The sequence below is a fragment of the Temnothorax nylanderi genome, unplaced genomic scaffold (assembly GCF_030848795.1).
Source record: "Temnothorax nylanderi isolate EJ_2023f unplaced genomic scaffold, tnyl_v1.0 TNYL_tig0071_pilon, whole genome shotgun sequence".
Taxonomy (NCBI): Eukaryota; Metazoa; Arthropoda; class Insecta; order Hymenoptera; family Formicidae; genus Temnothorax; species Temnothorax nylanderi.
In genome coordinates this window covers 600,639-621,066 of record NW_027249133.1, presented here as the reverse complement: position 1 = coordinate 621,066, position 20,428 = coordinate 600,639, and the positions used below count along the sequence as shown (strand labels likewise).

Here is a 20,428-nt window from a genome sequence, read left to right as displayed (position 1 = left end):
GATCCGTGTCACTTTCCAGAGATTTCCTGGATATAAAAACTAGGAAATTACCCGGGGCAACACGGCACGCCCCCTCCGCGAACGAACTGCACGACGGCGGGGTAACTCCATTGCGATGACGGTTGCTGGAAACAATGCGCCCCGGGCATGCCAGCCCCTTCGACGGGGAGTTGTATTTGTTGTTGACAGAACTCGCATTTGCTCAACGTCTGCATCGGCGTCTCCTTCGTGACCGCGCTCGGAGTCTGATCTCGTCCGGAAAACACGCGTACGAATTTAAGAAAGAACGGTAGACAACAAACGCAGGAGGTTCTTCTCCGACAAATCACGACGAATACAAAGTAAATTTACGGCCCCGGGACATCTCTTTTCCTCAATTAAAATCTCCCACAGGCAGATTTATTTTCGGATAAAGAGAAAAAAAATCTGTTGATAAGAGTTGGAAATAATGCTTGAATCCGACTCACTTGAATTTCCACGACGGACACCTTTTTCGTTTCCGTTTGAATTTGGGCCTCGCCGAGATTGCATAACGACGGCACACAGGTAGGACAATCGACGTACTCTCGCCGTCGGGCGTTCCCGACTTTGCGGTAACAGTGATCGGGGATTGCGACGTTCTCCAGTTCGCGGGGTACTCTGACGTCACTCAGGCTGGTCGTTACATCGTGCCTCATTATCTACATTTATACTCGAGAGATATGAATTATAGAATATAAAACGGTAAGTGACTTTTAATTTACGGTACTGCGAAGTTGAGATAAATTTATTCGATACGCGAGAGAAGGTCGCCTCCGAGAAATCAAATTATTTCTTAGAATTTATATGCAAAAACAAAATAATTTAATTAAATTAATACAAAATTTTATTAATTTGATTAAATTTTGATTAAATTTAAATTCTGTGATCTATAGAACTAAATGTTTTAATTTTACGTTTGTCTCCACGAGTACTCACTTCGGTTTCTGGTGAAATCTCTTTCTTTGGTTCTTCGTGTTTGTGCGGCAAAAGTTCCGGCGCGCTATTATTACAACATCGTTTACAGGCCGTGCATCTTCTTTTCCAAAATCTGGAAACGTATACTTTTATTATATTATAATTCTATCTCTCTGGGTCTTTGCCTCGCGCCCATCTCTATCTCAAAGATTTAAGGTCGAGACTCACGCGAGTACCATCGTGATGTCAATCAAGAATAACAGCGCTGCCAATAGACACAGTGCCATCGCCGTTATTTGCACCACGAGTTGTGTATAGGCGTTAAAAATCATTAAAATCCCGGCAACCCCGAAAAATACGAAGCCAAGAAAGGAGAATATGCCCATCTGAAAGATTTATACAGAAGAAAAATATTTCTACTCGTAATTAATAATAATAAATATATTTATTTCTTTTTCAATGAAATCAGAAAACACTACACACTTTATAAAATTATTATTAACATTTATTAATAATAAATACAATGCGCGCAATAAATATTCTTTCATTCAATTTGTTGATGTATCACGTTTTGGTAAATGTGTTCTTGAATGCGTTTGGTCTGCGTTCTTAAAAGACGCTTAAAATTTTAAAGACATCAAGTTTCAAGCGGTGTTTCTTTTTACGTGACTCTGATTTCACTGAACAGTAATGCGCATAGTGCGGCGTAAATTACCGGAATAACGTGCAAGGCGCCCCCGGCAAAGTGACTGATCAACTCGACGGCTAAGACGAAAACGTATACGCCTGATAGGACAATCAGGAGGATGCAGGCGAGGGCGCTTATCGGCATAGGATCCATAACGATCATGTAGATCGTGAACGCGAACACTAGCAGCACCGCAAACTGTCGCGGGAGAAAATTTTATAGCGCGAAAGATTATCCAGTCTGATATTTTTCTGATATTAATTATTTCATTCAAGCAATTGAATGAAATAATAAGATGTCTAATACGCACGAATTGAAATATCCTCAGCGGCTTGATTATCACTGATACGCATCTGCTGGTTTTGTGCTGCAACAGCTTCTGCTGGTTTGAATCATGCATATTTATTTCTGGTAATTTTACCCTCGCCGCTTTGTTCTTTCCCGCTTTGCTTCTTACCATTTTGCCCTTCACGGATATTCAACGTAGTAATATTATATAACATATAACATTATGTCACGACATAACATATTACAACGTAAAACGAGTGCTAACATATACGCACACGTGAAAAGATTCTATTTCAAACTTTTTGACATTTAGAAGGACATGTTTTGCATATTTTTGTTTCCTCGATTAAAATCATTGTCATGCTACAGAATGACTAACTTCGTGTATAAGAAGCATGGAGAAGAGAAAGCATGACATACTTATGCTTTCCCATTTTTTACTAGATTTTTCTTTATATCCTCTTTCATTCAAGAACATTTTTACAAATTTTATTACAATCGATATTTCGATTTCATAACATCTCTTTTATATCGTCTGCATGTAAAACGCACGTTAAGAGACATCCAAAAATTATTCTCCACATTTCGATGAAATAAGATAAATATTCAATAAACTTTAATCTTTACACATTTATATTTATTTTATTTTTATACAAAATACAAGCATTTGATAAAAAAGAAAATACATATAGAGCATGAAACTTTAATGAACAGATTTCGCATGTGCATCCTTGTCAATGTTGCTGCAAATTTCAAATTTATCAGCTGCAACCTGATAAATAGACATAATTTACATATAGAAAGATGTATAAAGAAACACAGATAAGTTACCGTTAAATATAAAATACGTAGAAAGAGATCCTTTTGATTCCACACTTAAAAAAATAGCTTATAGTTTGTATATTGCAACATTTTGTAGAAATAAAACGCTTTAGGTACAAAAATGGACGGATTTGTACGCGAATGGATATTTTTTTTATCCCAAAAACAAAGAATGTTTCGGCAATCGCAGCTGTTGTGCGCGAAGATTGCAATTTCGCAGTTGGTCTCGTTACTAGATAATTACTGTAACTATACTAATTGTACTAATTGCTAAATCTTTTCTAACGATAATTACACGCATATACACGACCTTACATGCTACTACTGTGATAACAAATATAATATTATGTCATTACTACGTCTAATATGACTTTATATGAATGTGTTCGGTAATTTTACCAAAATAATACTTTTAAAAGAGTTTACAATTCATTTCACCACATATCTTTCCTTGCAATAGACAATATTGAAACCGTGACAATTCAACAAACACAATCTTTTTTTTATCTTTAATTTTTTTAATTTCTTGATTTATAAAATATTGAAGCATCAAGTTGACGGTCGTTGACGTAAATTTCAGAAAGCTTGGTGAAACTGCTTATAATAATAATTACAATAAACATTAAGAGATTAAAATCTTTTACTTTTTTTTTCTTCTGTCTGTTTTAAAATGGACTATCCATAGCTTTGGTGACAGGACTCGCGAGTCCTTCAACTCGTTTGGATCAACGGACTTTCTTCTCGCGAGAAGAACGTATTCACGCCGCGTATCTTATAACGGCGGTAATTTCCGCGACAAATACCGCTGCGTTCACGAATGTAAACACGGCCGCTGATACAAGCATGTCCATGTACTGCTTGCTGGGATGGATCTCATTGTTGTGCACGTAATAGTAAGGACCGTTCATCTGGCGCCAATTGTGGACCATCAAGCTTCCGGCCACCACGTGCATGAACGCGCCTACGGCCGCGAACATCAGCAACTGTAACAGTCAATTAAACGTGAATTAAATGCACGATTTGCATTTGACGTTAGCGTGATGAGAAACTCCGGGGCGATTCGCTCTATGTTTACTTTTTAATTAACCGGCGGAAATAAACCGGAGGACGCACGCAGATGCGCCAGCATGACGCTGGAAATTTAATTTCGCGATTATTTGCAAATCTTGACAACTCTCGGCAATTTAGCCAACTTTCTTTTAGTAAGTTTAACAAGAAACTTTATCTTAGTCATTCAAACTGAAGAAAAGATATTACTTTTCACGCCAATCCCTGAAATGTACTACGTTTTTCACTTCTGAGTTATATTAATGCGAGAATTTATTAATTTTTTTTTTTAATAACATCGCGATTTAATTAATTATTAAATCGAATTACGCACATCAGAAAAGCTTGTTATTATTTATCCTCGCGTCTGCGGTTACGAGGCTGAGATATTTTTCCGTTGTTTGTTCAAGATAACGGCCGCAAATGCCATCGATTATGCATGCTATAATACAATATGTCGGCGCATACGTAACACGAGATTTGCACAGTTGAAAAGTTCGCAATGATTCACGAGCGACGTATCACGATGAGGTGCCCGATCTCGTTGCGATTTTCGCTCGGCGACACATTCTTAAACGGCGTGTAAAACGTAAAACAACATTCGAAGTGTAGCGTGCCTCGCGCAACGAGGCCTTGATGCGTCTGCTAATTAACGCACACACCGCGCCGCAGGCCGCCGTAATGACTCAGCTGTACAAATGACTAGGTATCTAGTCGCGGCCTGTGTGGCGTTCTTCGCTATGGACATAATATAACGAGGACACATGTTTACATCAGTAATAATACAACAAGGATGTGTTTACAGCATCGGTTGTTAATCTTCGCGAGGACGCCTGCAGAAAATTGACGAAAGAATATTCCTCAAAAAAATTCAATTAACACAAATACGTGCTACATATTTTCCTCGTGGATATTTATTTTTTGAATATTATTCTTTATAGAAGAAAGAAAATTCGATGTGTGCGAAGCGAATGTTGAATTGAATCATTTTCAAATCTCATCTACGGAAATTTCACAATTAATTCGAAATCGATCTCTGCTCGCCTTATAAAAAATCTTGAAATATTCAGAATTGTAAAGATCATCCTTGAAATCATCTTATAGTCTTTTACTCTTATATACCTCGTATGCACGAGGATGCGTAGTATAAACTTAAGTTTCTTCTTTGCGAGGAGGCCGCGGATGGCAAATGCGCCACAAGGGCGAGGCGCAGAAGTTTAAAGTATATGTTACTTAAATTGTAATGAGGAGTTATGTTTCATAGAGGAGAGGCATTACCGTTCGTTTCGGCACGCGATCGCCCAGCATGTGGCTGATGATGAAGAGCGCATTGATGAGAATATAGCCGGCGATCGTGACGTAGATCGTAGCTACGTCGTCCAGCTTGAATCGCGGCCTGTTGAAAACGCGCTGGAACGAGTTCATCGGGTCCACCGCCAGACCGATCGCAAAAATGGCCAGTATCTGCATCGAAATGTATTAAAACGTAAGAAAAAGTGTTTTGAACAACTATCTACGTTGGACGGCGATCGAAATAATGAAGAATAATATAGGACGAGTGATGCATAACGAATGAGAAGGAAAATACGTCGTCGTGTTATGTTAGATCAAGAGTCGTGATACGAACCAAGAAATCAAGAATTAAAACACGGAAACCTCGATGAAAATTGCGATTCCCGCCAGTTAAATCGATACTTTATCGTATTTATCGAAGTTTCGCGCGAAACTTTCAACGGGATACGAAGCGCGCTGCACTGTTAAATTCGTATTTGAATCATTTTTAATCATTTTTTTATAAGTCGCCGCTGCTCCTAATACTCAATATTTAAAATAATACTGTTTAAAATAATAAATTTCGACACGGCAGTTAAAAATAACAAAATGTTATTTAACTCAAGGTATTTAAATTTCATCCTTTAATACTTTAACAGTGTATAATCTACGTTACTCTCTATTCGAATTAAATTAAAAAGGTACTCACCACTTCGAGCACTTTAAGGGCGATGGGTAGATGACTTAGAATCTTATGCCTTTTGGTAGTCGGTTGCTGACTCTGCTGCGCTTCGTCCGCCATTCTTACCCTTCGATGTTTTCCTCTTCCGTCGCCCAGTTTGAAGAATTTTTCAGTTCGATTTGATGACGATCGATTCTTTCTTCCCTGTGCGTGCCAGCTCTACCCCTCGGTCTTAGCGACCCTAAAACGAGAAACGCGCGATAGACATCGCCCTTAGGGGAGCCGCACGTAAATCGGAGAGTCGAAGGCGCGGTGTATACGACGCAAAAGACTATAGCACGGATTATTCGCGCGATAAGATATTTCACTGTGTTTTCCGTCCATTCCAGGTCGATTTTCCTTGGCGAAATGCGTCGTAAATTATATTAAAATCGCAAATCGTTGAATATCGCGATATCTGGCACTAAATGATTCCGGTAGGATATTAAAATAAGTTAATTAAATTAAGGTGTTAGAGTAATTAAATGTAAAGTATTTATACTAATTGAAGTAGTAGTAATAAAAAGTAATGACACTCCTCGACACTTGAGGAGTGTCGCAAAAACGAACATTATTATATAGCATAAAATAAGTAATTAAGCGCGATAAAGATAACTCAATTTTACATATATTTCAGGTGTATAATAGTTTAAAGTTTCGCGAATATAAACGAAAGAAAAATTGAGAATCAATCTTTCCTTTAAAATCTTGATTCGTTTAAATTAAGATTAAGGAATCCTCTTTAAATTAACCTTCTAAATCTTCTTCGTATAGAGGAACAAAGTGCGACATTAATACGGCGCATTCCTCTACGACGTGTTTCGTAACTTCGAAAAATGGATTCCACTCGTCTAATTATTTCCTTTTTTTTTTTATGGGAATGAATACGGAGTTACGCCACGAGTCGTGGCCTCCGCGGCTGAAAACTCGTTGTATCTAAATGGGCCTCAGGCCGCGCGCAGTACGCTGAATAACAAATACTCCGTCCATTGATTCACCTGACACGCGCTCCGTCCACGTGTACCGTCACCTCCTATCGCCTCGCCAGAGCGATACCCGCGATTTCACTTCGAGTGTCTGCTACACGAGAAATACGAGTCGAGCTGCGTCAAACGAAGTCTTGGACCGTCAGGAATGCGTCGCGTTCTATTTTCTTTCTCTGTTATCTTCTACTTCCAAGTCCAGAGACTCTACTCTTCACTCTTCACTCTTCACGCACGCGGCCGATCGCCGGAAGCGCGAGGTTTAATAACGCGCGCGGATCGTTGCGCGTCGCGACGCGTGCGTCGTCGTCGTTGGAGGAGGAGGGAACGTGCCGTGCCCGCGTCGTGCAGCGGTGCAGCTCGGACTGAAACGCGGAGAACGTACGGCGAATATACGCGACACTTTACGATAGCTTTACGACTCCCCGCGCGCGCAGGCGAAGTACATCGGCGTTACGATCGAGTCCCACGCTTACGAGCAGGTCGTACGCGCCTTGGGCGTGCGGTCGCCGCCGCCGATGGAATCGACGTTTTCGATACTACTAGGCACTAGCCAGCGACGCTGTTAGCTTTCGCTCGTCTCGCGCCGAAGATCACCAACTAACTTTCGGCAAATGTTGTCGCGTTGCGCTGTCGCGACCGGGCCCTTTCTCTTTTCCCAACTTGGTATCGGCGCCGGGCTTTCTTAAATGGATTTAAAAAAAAAATGTCACACCTCTCTAAGACGTTATTTGGCAAAGGAAACGCAAGGAGGTCGGGGCTCCTTCATGCATGGTAGCGTTCCACATCGCCAGATTTCCAGCCGCGTTTTTGCTTGCCTAAATATTTGTTCCGTATACCGCCGATGTGTCACGGGCGCGCGCCAAGTATTTTCTTCTTCTCGTGCACGCCCTGTTACGTCATCGATTGAACGTGCGTAATAACGGTGCGTTGTAAGTCAGGCGCTCATTGAGGAATCTTCGTTCCAGCTTCCTGTAGTGATTTAATCATGAAAAAGAACAGGCTCTTTTAATTCGTATAAAATTCGTATAACAATTGATTTTTAACGAAACGTCAGGGAGTTCCAGACTGAAGCTGGTAGAAGCAGAGCGTGAAATAATCGCTCGTTATTTAAACAATCTTTTGTTCTTCTTCTTTCAATTTTCGAAATATATTCTTCGTGTTAATACTCTCGATTTTTAACGATTCAGCTCTGCCGTCCATTTTTTAACTGACCATACTCATGTTACTATATCGAAACGCAGTTGCACGCGATAACAAATACAGCGCGAGCTATAAAATTCACAATGAATTTCCGCGAGAGCGACTTCCTTCGCTGGAAACGCACTCGATCCTATTTCATGACGTTATATTTTGACGTTGCAGCGGTGCAAGGACACACGTAATTCTGCGGGCTGCCTGCCTGCCTGGCGTGCGTATCGAAAAGGCTCGCTATCGCATTACACGCGAACGCGCGCTTATTGCTGCTTCGCATAATTATGGCGACGCAGTTATTTTTACCTCGCGTGATTACCAAACATTCCGGATTACTAGAACATTTTGCTGTACTGTAATTGATTAGACTCTTTATTCGGAGCGCGACAAGTAGAATCTCCATGAAATACGACTGGAATGTCAATGATTGAAAAACATTAATGTTATTATGGTTTTTAATTACATCGAACTTCAATTAATTCGAATTAACGAATATATCTAAGCAATTGCGTATCAATGCATCATTTCGTCATGTTTTATCAGCGTGCTGCGTATGAAAAATTAATTTCTCAAGAATTGTTACACGCGCTAATAAAGACGAAACGTTAAGGGAAAGTTTTAAAGAATTTATAAATTAATTTAGAATTAATTGATTAATGTAAATTAATGTACTCTTCATCTAGAATTGAAACCAATCCGCACATTTCCGCAAAATTGGCTTCTTTTTCACTTATCGATATTTGCGTTGTCTATAAAAAGAAGGTTATTACCTACAAAGAGTATATACGACTTCAACTTGTAGCTTTTGCAGGCTATACTCACTTTAGCCAACATTGCCAGAAACGAATCGTCGTGGTATCGATCCATGGTAGAATGTTGCACGACGAGCTGCAATCTCTGACTTTCCATACATCGCGATTACTGGGTATCTATGTCAACTCGTCCTCAATGAAACATTTACGAAGCGTATGCGATTGCACGGTTACGACGGGCATACAAATGCTGAAGTAGTAATTTATCTGCCGACAATACGCATAACGTCAGTTTTTTTTATCGTATTGACTTGTTCTTTAGACTAGGTACTTTAGAGTCTTTAGACAATGGCATGGGATACGTAAACCGGAAGAGACGGAAGATCGTCTATAGACATGCTTATGTCTTTAGATTTAATTGTCTTTTATTCCGTCTTTAGTAATGAAAATAATGCAAGTTAATTACGATAGTTGTGTTATTGAAGATTTGCAGGATAGCAGAAAAACTCTAACAAATTCAATTCTGAAATTCTGTATTGTATACTTAACAGATTGTTTCTTAAGTACTGTCCAATATTGTAGGAGTTGATTCTTGAAGTCGTTTTATAAAAAATAAGTTTAAATGATCTTAAAAGCTTTGTTTTGGTGTTAAAAATTCTATAAAATTCTTTAAACGAAAAGAGGTTTTTTTCAAATTCTGCCTAGTAAATAAACAGAATATTACCTTCGATTATGCAATTATGTGGAATGCAATTTCGAATAATAAAATAAGAATAAAAGAAAAAGATATTTAAATTTAAGATCTTAGTTAATTTTCAGCACTTTTTTCTCTCCTCTCAGTAAGTAGTTTATTCAAGGGATATTTATCCTGTTACATACTAGGTTTACAACTTAGTCAAATTAGGCGTGACCTCCGTAATTAACGTGATTACGTGCCCGGCTCGTGGGTGGGTGTGTAATCGCGCCGGTCATCCGCGACGATCGCCAGGTCAAGTAGATTAATTGGTGCGCACGACGGGATCTTAAAGGGCCCATGATGAAATCATCCGGTGGAACGTTACGGAGCTGTGTTTGCCTCGAAAAGGGCGTGAGTCATATTTTTCGTCACACTGTCTACGTTTCTTCCTCCGCATTTCTTTCGTTTCCACGATTGAGCCTCGTTAAGTAAAGGGGGGCACGCGCATAATAATCGCCCGATATGTATTATCGGTCGTTAAACGCGGAAAAATGTAACGGACATGTCAAGAAGAAACAAATTTTCATAGGCGTCGCAATGCGAAGATACCTAAAAATACTACTACCTTGAAAAAAGTCTATAAATGTTTATTTATAAGATATAAATAATAATAATTGAGGAGTATTGCTGTAACGAAGATTTAAACATGCACGAAAAAATGTATTTTAAGCCGTTTTATTACAAATTTTGTAATAAACTTTATTTCGTATACGTTACATGTATTTTCAATGGAAAGTATATGTCTGTATGAATAAATATGTATAAAAACGTACAATGGGGAAACTTTGTCTCTCCTCGAAGAAGGACAAGGTTACTTGCGTTTTCTGCGAAGAGAGAAACCTCCGTACAGAAACGTGACTAACAATATACCCAGAGACATAATCGAATTTAATCGTAATAGAGTTTTAATATATGAAAACTTCTATTTCTTAGCGTATATTGCTAGTATATTGTAACATGATTCGATGGGAATGAAACGGAAGTTTTTCGTAAATATTGTCGCTATTAAAACGATGTTTATCTCGCAATACTTTCCCTTCTATTGAAATTCATCCTTAGCGTAATGGAGGAAACTTAATATTAAGTCCATCAGGTACGCTGCGCCTTCTAAAACGCACAACGAGCCCACAGCCAAGCCAATCTGGAATTACAGAATTTTTGCGGTTTAATACGACGCAGTTGGTCGCTGATTTTAGTGGAGAAATAAAATGGTAAACGTATTTCATAAGACAGATTTCAGCAAATTTGTTTTTCTAATAAAACGGATGTTTATTATAATAACTATCTGGAAATTTACGCCAACAGCTTTTAACTTTTCAGTCTTTTTTTTTATAATTTTACCTTATAAGTTAATTCGACTTACCTGCCTCTCTGGCGCATCATATACGAATTTCTGCTCAGGTTGATAACCATGCCAGTAATGAAGGGCCGTTCCGCCCACGGCAACAAACATGAAAGTCCCGACGAAATTCATGATGATTTCCTGTAAAGAAGACGACACGTTTTGATTAAATTGTTTCAAAATTGTTTAAGATTATTGAACTTTCACACAATTTTGCACGATGTAACACTACCTTTGGATAAAGAAAAAAAATGTACATTCGATATTTAACAGAAAGTCTATAAGTTGTGAAAAGAACGCTGCTTCTGATATGTCTTATATAAAAAATGGTATTTAAACTTTGGAATTGAATGTGCGATACATGATGCAATACTTCGTTTTCACTATATTTAACATGAACTATTCAATCGAAATCCGTCGCATCCTGTCAAGTGAAACGAGCAAAACACTTACAACTAGAGTCTTTTTATGGTCGGTATTGCCAAAACAGTAGCTGATGAGGACGACGCTCGTGTAGATGAAGAACCCGACGAATACGCCGGAAGCGACAATCTCGGCATCAGGATTCTTGTCCTCGTTCAAGTTCCAAGTTCCACCTACGCCTAGAAACTCACCGCCGTATCCTGTACGGTACAGGATGATGATGATGAGGTTGATAACCTGCGGCAAATAGACGAATTTTCAAAATATATACACAGATAGCCAGGTCTGTCGTAAACATCTGCTGCAAATTGTATTAATAGACTGTTAGCAAAAATGTAACAGAATATGCTAATAGAATATGAACAGATTAACTGCAGAAATCGAATAGAATCTGCCATTTTCATTCATAAATAAAATCGAATATTATTTCAATGATTACGAAATGACAGATTCTGCTGGCATCTGCTGTTAGATTATATCGGTACTCTTCGCTGGCAGAATATGAGCTTAATGCGAACCCAGTTGGTGCCAATCTGCCGCAATATTCTGCTGTTAATAGTGTTAATCTTGCTTGGGTATTTACAAGTGTGTGGAATGTCCCAGAAACTTATGTAATGATAGTGAAGCAATATTGTCCAAGTTTAAAATAAATTTACTTTTCTAATTATATAACCAGAAATGTTTTGAAACGTTAGAAATACGAATAAAAGTTTAGGGAAACTAAGTTTTAGGAAGATATGTGAGTGATAAAAACTCACTTTTTAAGTAAACGTAGTTTTATATTTATGTGAACAAGAAACTCTTATTTTAAGGCCCCCCCGAAAGATTGATGTCGAAAATTTAAAATTTTATGGAAGAATTAATCGAAGGAAAAAATTGTCTCAAGATGTGATAGAATCTTATTATCGCCATAGATTTTCTGGGACACTCTGTAGTTCCACGCACTAAAAACGACGGCAACGTAGCGTATCGCTTGCTAAACAACATGCGTTATCGCACGCCGATAAGGGCGATAGAATGATTCATACGTCTCGTAAGAATGTCCCTTGAATGAGTGTACGATGATCTTTTTCAGTCTACGCCTTTTTATGATTAATCGAATACATTGACCGCGTTAATTAAACAATTTACGACATGCGTCACATTGAAACTACGTTTCCTGCGCCGAAGTTTTATTACCTCGTTAGCATTTTATTCTTTTCGATATTTAATTGGACCCGAGGTTTTAATCTCAAACTATTTTATCTCTGCGTATGTCATATCACAAGACAATAATACCCGCTTTTACACTTTACATAGCCAAGAAGAAGTTTATCAAATTGATCGTGAAGCTCGTCGAAACTTGTTGATTGCTCAATTTGATAAGTTTTTTGTATTGGTGAATATCCGATTAACAATTCAAAGAATGCCTGCAAATAAATCTCGAGATAAAATCTTGTTAAAAAATAGCCGTTTAAAATTAAATAAAGAAAAAATATGATATTATTTATTTACAAATTAATTACTGAAAATTCTTATATTTTGAATTGCTCAAAATTTTATACACTGGGTTTTATTTCAAATCAAGAATTTGTCAGAATTGATAAGAAGAAGATATCGTCGTTATGGGATACTCTATCGAATTTTCTTTCTCTCTTTTTTTCTATTAGATATACACTTTTCACGATTACGATATACGAAAACCAAAATCTTCTCACCAACTTTAGCACTTTGATCACTATACTCGCAATAGTCTGCAGGGAAACCATGCTTGCAGACTTCTCGGCACCTTCCTCTCGCCGTGAAAACGCACGTAACAAAATGAAACTTGCGCCGGGGTTTTGATGATTCCGAAGCAGAACCAAGCCCTCTTTATCTAATCAGATGATACGGAGAGTACGTTGAAAAGGGGATAAGAATCGTAGAGGGCAGCTGCACATGCGCGATCTAAATCTTATCTAAATGATAATTTCAACTGGACGCATCGTAAAATTATCACGTTGTACTTCTTCATTTTCGCAATAGCGGATTTCTAGACGGTGTCACCTAGAAATGTTTATCGACGATTTTTCAGGAGCTCGGCCTGGCGATCAAGCCGGAGCAGATCGCCGAAATGGAGGCACACGTGGACGACATCGACTTCGAAGCCGCCGCCAAGGAGGAAAGGTTGACGAGGCACGATGTGATGGCCCACGTTCACGTATTCGGCAAACAGTGTCCCCTGGCTGCGCCCATCATCCATCTTGGTGCGACCAGCTGTTATGTGGGCGATAACACGGTATACCTCCCGTTAACTCTGTCATAAAAATATTCTCCTTCATTTATCTTGCTAGCAAGATATAATTATATTTTTAATTACTGATAACCGATTGCCACACCTTTCCATGTGTTTTCGCTCAACTAATTGGTAGTTATCTAATTTGTTAACGTTATCTCTTCTTGAAGGACCTCCTGGTGCTCCGCCAAGGTTTCGACATACTGCTTCCGAAGCTAGCCAGCGTAATCCAGCGCCTCGCGAAATTCGCTCACGAGTACCGCAGTCTGCCCACTTTGGGCTTCACTCATCTTCAGCCCGCGCAACTGACGACGGTCGGCAAAAGAGCGACGCTATGGCTGCAGGACTTGGTGATGGACGAGAGAGCTATCCGTCGCGCCAGGAACGATCTGAAATTCCGCGGCGTTAAAGGCACTACCGGCACCCAAGCGTCTTTCCTTCAGCTCTTTAACGGTCGGTCCGTTTAGCCTTTCTGTAACCCTTTGTTTTTTACCAGGAAAAAATAGTTCGTGAAACATGATATTGAGATGATTTTTTAGATGATCTTCATTAAAGAACGATTTATTAGCTTCTAGAAAAATAATTACAGAATTTTGATCTAACTTTGAATTTCAAGAGAAAGCTAAAGCAATTATGACGATTAGATGTCTAGAAATTGTAAAAAGTAAATGTAACAGGCGTGTAAGTGACATGTAATTTTCAAATTTCGTTACATCAATAGGCGATGAGAAAAAGGTGAAGCAATTGGACGCTCTCGTGACTAAGATGGCCGGTTTCGAGAAGTACTACGCCGTCACCGGACAGACCTACAGCAGGAAAGTTGACATCGAATGTTTGAACGTTTTGAGCTCACTCGGCGCGAGCGTTCACAAGGTGAGCCCGAATTGATTGCATCCGTGCCAGTTATATAACCGTGGCGGTTTTAATGTGACCCATCTTTAAACATCTATTTCTTCCACTGCGAAGAAATCACTCGGTCTCGAATTAATCTTTTCCTTTCTAATTTCCCTAGATTTGCACGGATCTTCGTCTTCTCGCTAACATGAAGGAGATCGAGGAGCCCTTCGAGAGTACACAGATAGGCTCCAGCGCGATGCCCTACAAGCGGAATCCGATGCGCTCCGAGAGATGTTGCAGCGTGGCACGTCACCTGATGGTTCTCGTGAACGACGTCCTCCATACCGCGGCGGTCCAGTGGATGGAACGAACGTTGGACGACTCGGCGAATCGCCGACTCGCCCTGGCGGAAGCCTACCTGTCGGCCGACACGATCCTGATGACTCTCCAGAATATCACGGAGGGATTAGTCGTTTATCCCAAGGTCATCGCCAGGCATGTGGCACAGGAATTGCCTTTCATGTCGACGGAGAATGTGATCGTGGCCATGGTGAAGGCCGGTGGCGATAGACAGGTGTGAAATGCACTTTATTAGATATTTTTGGAGAATAATTTTCTTTATTTTTTTTAATCGAGAATATCTAGTCAATGAATATTGAATTGTGAATAACTGATTTAATCAATTTATGATTCAATCAATCAAAATGTGAAATTTTGATCTTCAGTTGATTTTATAATCAATCGTATATTTGACGTAATTCTTTGTGTGACTTTAATATTTTAAGGAATATTATAGATAATTAATCTTGCATATACATCACTTTAATATATTTGCTTTAGGATTGCCACGAGAAAATCCGCGTGTTGTCGCAAGAAGCCGCAGAGCAGGTTAAACAACACGGTTTGGATAACGATCTGGTTGACAGGATCAGGAGAGATCCGTATTTCGCGCCGATTTTGCCACAATTAGATGCTCTGCTGGACCCGTCAACCTTCGTCGGTAGGGCGCCGCAACAAGTTGTCGAGTTCCTCGAAGAAGAGGTGTATCCCATTCTCAAAAATTACAAGGGATTGGAAAGTGGAAAAGTCGAACTACATATTTGATTGTGTTATAGAAAGCTCTTCATGTTCCTTCCAAAGAAGTTTGTATGTGATGCCGACTTATTATTCGGGTATAAGAATATGATTGACTGTTAACGAAATTTTGTTGGTGATAAGAAATACGTGCACAACTTTATTATTCATCGCGTTAACATTTATTATATTGATACATTTAATAAAATTATAGAAAAATAATTCGCACTGTTCGTCGCAGTTGCGCGCGCGCGTGTTCTCTCTTGTCTAATGAGTTTAATTAATCGGTAATCCTTCTGTTTTATTGCCGCAATCTCTCTCTTCTCTTTTTTCGTTGTCTGCCGATTTCACAAGTCTTCTCTCAGACGTAACTGCTGTGATAGCAGGCAATTATGTATATTTACAGTATAGAAAATACAAGAGATAGATAAATAGATAGATAGATTGATAGATAGATTGATAGCTGGATGTACAGATAGATAGACAGATAGATAGACAGATAGATAAAGACGAAAAGAGAGATAGAGCAACCAATGTATATAGACTAGATTGAAAACAGAATTGAAAATAAAAGGAAACGATATATTAAAATTATAAAGATAAAAATGAAGAGACGGAAGAACAAGGTGAAGAAAATTCAGAAAGAACGAGAATATGTCTATTTTTTTTAGAGAAAGAAGACTAGAAAAAAAATGAAGGAACTAATAAACGAGAAGATAAGTTTAAAAGAGAAATCTATGACACTGAAATAAAAGGAAATAATAGAAGTAGAAATTGTCGATAAAGCGTAAAGAAAATTTCAATGAAGAAATGAAAGAGAAAAGATAAGTCAAGACACTGCAAGAAGATAATAAGAAGAAAGATAGTATGTTTCTAAAGATAATAAAGGTGTAATATACCGAAGTAAAAGAGCTGAAGCTTGACAGACTAAAAGCATAATATCGACAGAAATAAAGGAAATAAAAGAAGAAAGAGCGAAAAAGATAGATAAAGAAGCAATATATGAAATAGAAATATAGAAATTTTAATAGAAATAAAGAAATGATAATAAAAGACGAAGAAGGCAAAGAGGTAGAGGCAAACCGAGTAGAAATAACCAAGAAAAAGAAAGATAGCGAATAGAGGAAATTATAAAGCTTAGACAGTACTAGAAATATAAATCAAAGAAATATAGAGAAAGAGGAACGCGTAAATTTTGAATGGAGAAAGTTGTTTCTTAATCGTAGCGAAGAAAATAAGGAAGCGATAAAATATCAAGAAAAACGAATCAAGAGACGAGGTGAAAGTAGTAAACAAAATGTAAACAAAAAATGTTAGAAAGCGAACCGAAAGAAATGCGAAGCGAAAGCTAGAAACTGGAGACATTCGTGTTAGTTTACGAAATAATTATAGATATTTTATCATTCTACTTAAAGAAATGAGAATTATAAAATCAATGAAATTTTAGACAAATGAAAATAGCTATCACAGAATGTTAAGTCCATTGAGAAGTTTTAGAACTACGAATTAGGAACTCTATTTCAGCACACAAGAAAGCTCTCGTTTGTAGAAAAAAATCTAGGATTTTGCAAAAGCGTTTTTAATCCTTTTTTTCTTTTATATATATATATATATATATACTTTTAAATGCATTTAATGACAATCTGGCGATTTCTCGGTCTAAGAGCATGACATTATGTTTTAGAATCTTATAATTTCAATCGGGTAATATTTGATGATTTAAAAAAATATAATTAAAATGTTACTAACCAAAAGATAAAAGATGAATCATAAAATATAACAAATTTTTACAATTGCTTCTTGTTAAACATATCTTTTTTAAACTAAATGGTATTTCGAAATTTTTGATAAAATATTTCAACCTTGATAATCAAGAATCTTTCTAGACTCAGTTTTAGTTTATAACATATCAATTTTGTTTCTCTGAATGGTGGTCCTGAATTCGCCCAAGATTGTTGTTTAATGGTCCAACTTATCTTTTATAAACGCGGTGACCAGTAAAACTGGCTCCATCGGTAATCTTCCCGGATTCAACGAAGACGGCAAGTTGGTCGCCGGCTTCGACGTCCAACAGAACGAGATTGCTCCCTCCGCCTGGACCGGCGCTGATAATCGTTCTCCAACTGTCGGATTTGTTCAGTTTGCGTTTCAGTGTCAGCCGCAGATCCGTGCTACCGTATCCGGCGAAGCTGAATTGGTAGAGGCCTGGACAATGCGTGGTGAAGATCCCGGTTTCCGCCGCGTAACCGACTCCTTTGTCCACTAGCGTCTCGGCAAGGACGAGCTTAGCTTCCTGTATACATTTACACGTACATTACAATATTTTCTAAGTGCACGAAAATTATCAAATTTAGAATTATAAAAAAATCAGATCAGTTTTCTCTGTCTATCGTCAAAATTCTTCTATTCTTATTAAAATTAATATTTATTTCAAAAAAGAAACATTCAAAAGAAACAAGACAAAGAGCCGTTAGCAATAATAGTCATATGAAATAATAGATTAAGACTTCGCGGAATAAAATGACGAAGATGTCGGTGGCCAGTTATGAAGACGTGAACGTGAAACTGATACGCGATCCTCTCGATAAATATCGTGTTACATCTCGCGCCATGACTAATGACACTATCGATAAATTAAGGAATAATAATATATTCAAGAGCATTCGTGATCTCGAGCATTCGCAATCTTGAATTAATTATATAATAATCGAATCTTAGTTCGCAGATATATTTTTATTTCTTTTATTTTAGTTTAGAGATTGTTTAATTATGCTATTGTACTCACATTCACCGATCCTTGGATGGCAGAGAAAGCGACAAGTCCGGCGCAATCGGCGGCGGTTGCCAATTTTTTGGAGCCGACCGTGGTGATGCCAGAATTTTCCGGTGGATCTGGTACCGCTGCATCGGTCAACACGACCGCTGCCAATATCAGCACCGCCCACACCACCCTGTTTATACAAATGAGCGAATGTGCATTAGTCAGCGAAACTTGACTTGATCCTACACAAATGCTTGAATAATAAGAAATAAATTCTTGCAAATTTTATCTAAACAATTTTTACAGAAGTTGCAGGCGCGCGTGATTCATTTTTCTTTAATGATTTATTATGTGTAAATTAATATCTATACATAACAAATTAATAAAACATATATATATATATATATAAATTTTATTAATTTATTTTATTAATTTATTTTATTAATTATTATATATCAATATAAACATTATATATATAATATTTTACGTTATGCTCTTGAAAATTTGTTTTTTATTATTAAATCTCTTGCTAGTTGAGCTCCAAATTAATATATTGCAATAAAAAGTAAATTAACGTAAAGAGAATTCTTTTAAAAGTGAGTTTTAAAAAGTAAACATTATACATAGTTGTTAAAGATCTCATTTGTTTGATAAGAAAGGAGTGTAAACTAATTAGTTGGATCAGAGTCCTGATCCACAAATAAATCCAAGGTGAGAAAAGATGAGATCTAACTGCGATTTGAAATTACGCGAGAAGCGATACGTGTAATTAGCATCAACGCGGACGAAGCGACAACACGTTATTGCGCAACGCGTCACGTGGGCGTGCAAAGGCGTTTTTTGCGCTCGTATCGTATTCTTTTTTTGCTCGGCTGACGTTTAATCGCCAATGTGACCATTCTCGGTAAAGTTCAGTCGGTGGTTTGCGCTACTTTCACTGCTTGCGGCTACTTCTCACAATCAGCCAAGTCTCCAGGCTCGTCCTCTCCTTTACATGTATCTTTTATTTTTCTCTCTCCTTTCTCCCTTCGTCAAGTAATTGCAAATCTTTTATTTTCTATTTTCTGTTATAATGTCTTTCTTTCATAAATGTTTTATGAAACTTTTTTGAAGAATATATTGTAATATTTTAATGAAATTAGGAATTAATTTTAACAATCAATTGCTTTATACGAAACTTAGATGTCTCTACTTTTAATAAAAAATTGTATAGGTTACTATTTGCAAATGTAAAATGTTTAGATTATTTTTACCATATTATTTATAATTATAAATCAAATACTCAAATGTTGCGATTATAAATAAAATCACGATTCAGTGTTTAATATTTAATAGAAGAATAATACTTTCTCGGGTATGAGATATAAAATTTGTCCGCAAGATGAAATGGATCAACTTTCACCGCCATAAGAAAGCGAAATATATTGATACGCGCGATTGAAGATAAAAGTAAGTTGGTTGACTATCAGAACGAAACGCGCAGTTATACTTTGAACTTGCCTTTCAATAACGTGATTACAATATAATGGAAAAACTTAGACCTCTTGTAATAGCAGAGAGGATATCATTTGTATTGATTTACTGCCGGAACTGCAAAGTGATGCTAGTTGCAAGGTCGACGATTATCGCATTTTTATTTTCTGCACTTATGTAATGTGACAAAGATTGATTTGCATTTAATCGTATTGCAAATCTATTTACGAATACTTCTTTATGTAAATCATAATTTTGCTGTGTTTACTAAGTTAATTTTTGCTACAGGAATAACTAACAGAATGTTCGATTAATATTATTTAACTATGTCCATAATTATAAAATATATAATGAGACAAATAGAAATATAATTAATTTTTAAAATTAAATTTTTGTTTATTAAAAACTTTTAAAAAATTGTTTGTATATGATCGTAAACATTAAAAAACCTAATGTTAAAAAGCCTAACGATAAAAAGTCTAAATTATTATTTAAAACTCATAAACTGGGAGAATAATATTAATTTTAAGATTGTATGTTTATCAAAATGAAGAAAAAATACGTTCGTTGCAATGTTTAAGAGTAAAATTACAATTAATGCCTAACACAACTGATGGAAAATAATAAATTGTTTATCATATAACAATAAAATAAACAAACTTACATGATGGTAAAATGTGGTGTGGCAGCGACGGATTTTCCCCGCTATCAGGCTGTTCCCTCAGTTGATGTTAAGGGCAAATCAGACCGAATCGGACCCCTGTACGCCTTTATATCACCTCCTAGCACGTACTAATGAATCGCACGTCGGCACCAGCCTTTTCT

The 20,428-nt window shown here is 37.4% G+C and overlaps 5 protein-coding genes across 6 annotated transcripts in view; 1 reads left to right on the top strand and 4 right to left on the bottom strand.

Moving 5' to 3' along the window:
- LOC139773955 (uncharacterized) overlaps positions 1-2,385 on the bottom strand; it is a 5,272-nt gene extending 2,887 nt beyond the window's left edge. The window contains exons 1-5 of the mRNA XM_071708812.1: positions 1,652-2,385; positions 1,165-1,322; positions 958-1,069; positions 468-680; positions 52-245 (exon numbers count right to left, since the gene is read on the bottom strand). Of these exons, the coding sequence (XP_071564913.1) occupies positions 52-245; positions 468-680; positions 958-1,069; positions 1,165-1,322; positions 1,652-1,786 (812 nt within the window). The 5' untranslated portion in view covers positions 1,787-2,385. The remainder of the gene's footprint in view (positions 1-51; positions 246-467; positions 681-957; positions 1,070-1,164; positions 1,323-1,651) is intronic.
- Adsl (adenylosuccinate lyase) overlaps positions 1-15,591 on the top strand; it is a 21,465-nt gene extending 5,874 nt beyond the window's left edge. The window contains exons 2-6 of the mRNA XM_071708807.1: positions 13,258-13,461; positions 13,629-13,911; positions 14,180-14,331; positions 14,471-14,869; positions 15,136-15,591. Coding sequence (XP_071564908.1) covers positions 13,258-13,461; positions 13,629-13,911; positions 14,180-14,331; positions 14,471-14,869; positions 15,136-15,399 — 1,302 coding nt within the window. The 3' untranslated portion in view covers positions 15,400-15,591. The remainder of the gene's footprint in view (positions 1-13,257; positions 13,462-13,628; positions 13,912-14,179; positions 14,332-14,470; positions 14,870-15,135) is intronic.
- On the bottom strand, positions 2,528-7,194 carry LOC139773951 (uncharacterized). Of its 2 annotated transcripts, none has more exons than XM_071708808.1 (4): positions 6,773-7,194; positions 5,763-5,976; positions 5,060-5,245; positions 2,528-3,717 (listed from the first exon to the last, which is right to left on the bottom strand). In XM_071708808.1, the coding sequence occupies exons 2-4, from the start codon at positions 5,853-5,855 to the stop codon at positions 3,493-3,495; spliced, it is 504 nt and encodes a 167-aa protein (XP_071564909.1). In that variant the 5' UTR covers positions 5,856-5,976; positions 6,773-7,194; the 3' UTR covers positions 2,528-3,492. The 2 variants fall into 2 exon arrangements, with proteins under 2 accessions (XP_071564909.1, XP_071564910.1); XM_071708809.1 differs by lacking the exon at positions 6,773-7,194 and adding an exon at positions 6,527-6,731.
- Positions 10,099-13,252, bottom strand: Ssk (smooth septate junction protein snakeskin). The gene is made up of 4 exons (XM_071708811.1): positions 12,902-13,252; positions 11,235-11,441; positions 10,803-10,922; positions 10,099-10,580 (listed from the first exon to the last, which is right to left on the bottom strand). The coding sequence occupies exons 1-4, from the start codon at positions 12,950-12,952 to the stop codon at positions 10,479-10,481; spliced, it is 480 nt and encodes a 159-aa protein (XP_071564912.1). The 5' UTR covers positions 12,953-13,252; the 3' UTR covers positions 10,099-10,478.
- Positions 15,498-20,428, bottom strand: C1q-vp (C1q-like venom protein). Its single transcript, XM_071708810.1, has 3 exons — positions 20,268-20,428; positions 18,155-18,320; positions 15,498-17,662 (listed from the first exon to the last, which is right to left on the bottom strand). Coding segments are annotated over exons 1-3 (489 nt in total). The 5' UTR covers positions 20,270-20,428; the 3' UTR covers positions 15,498-17,341.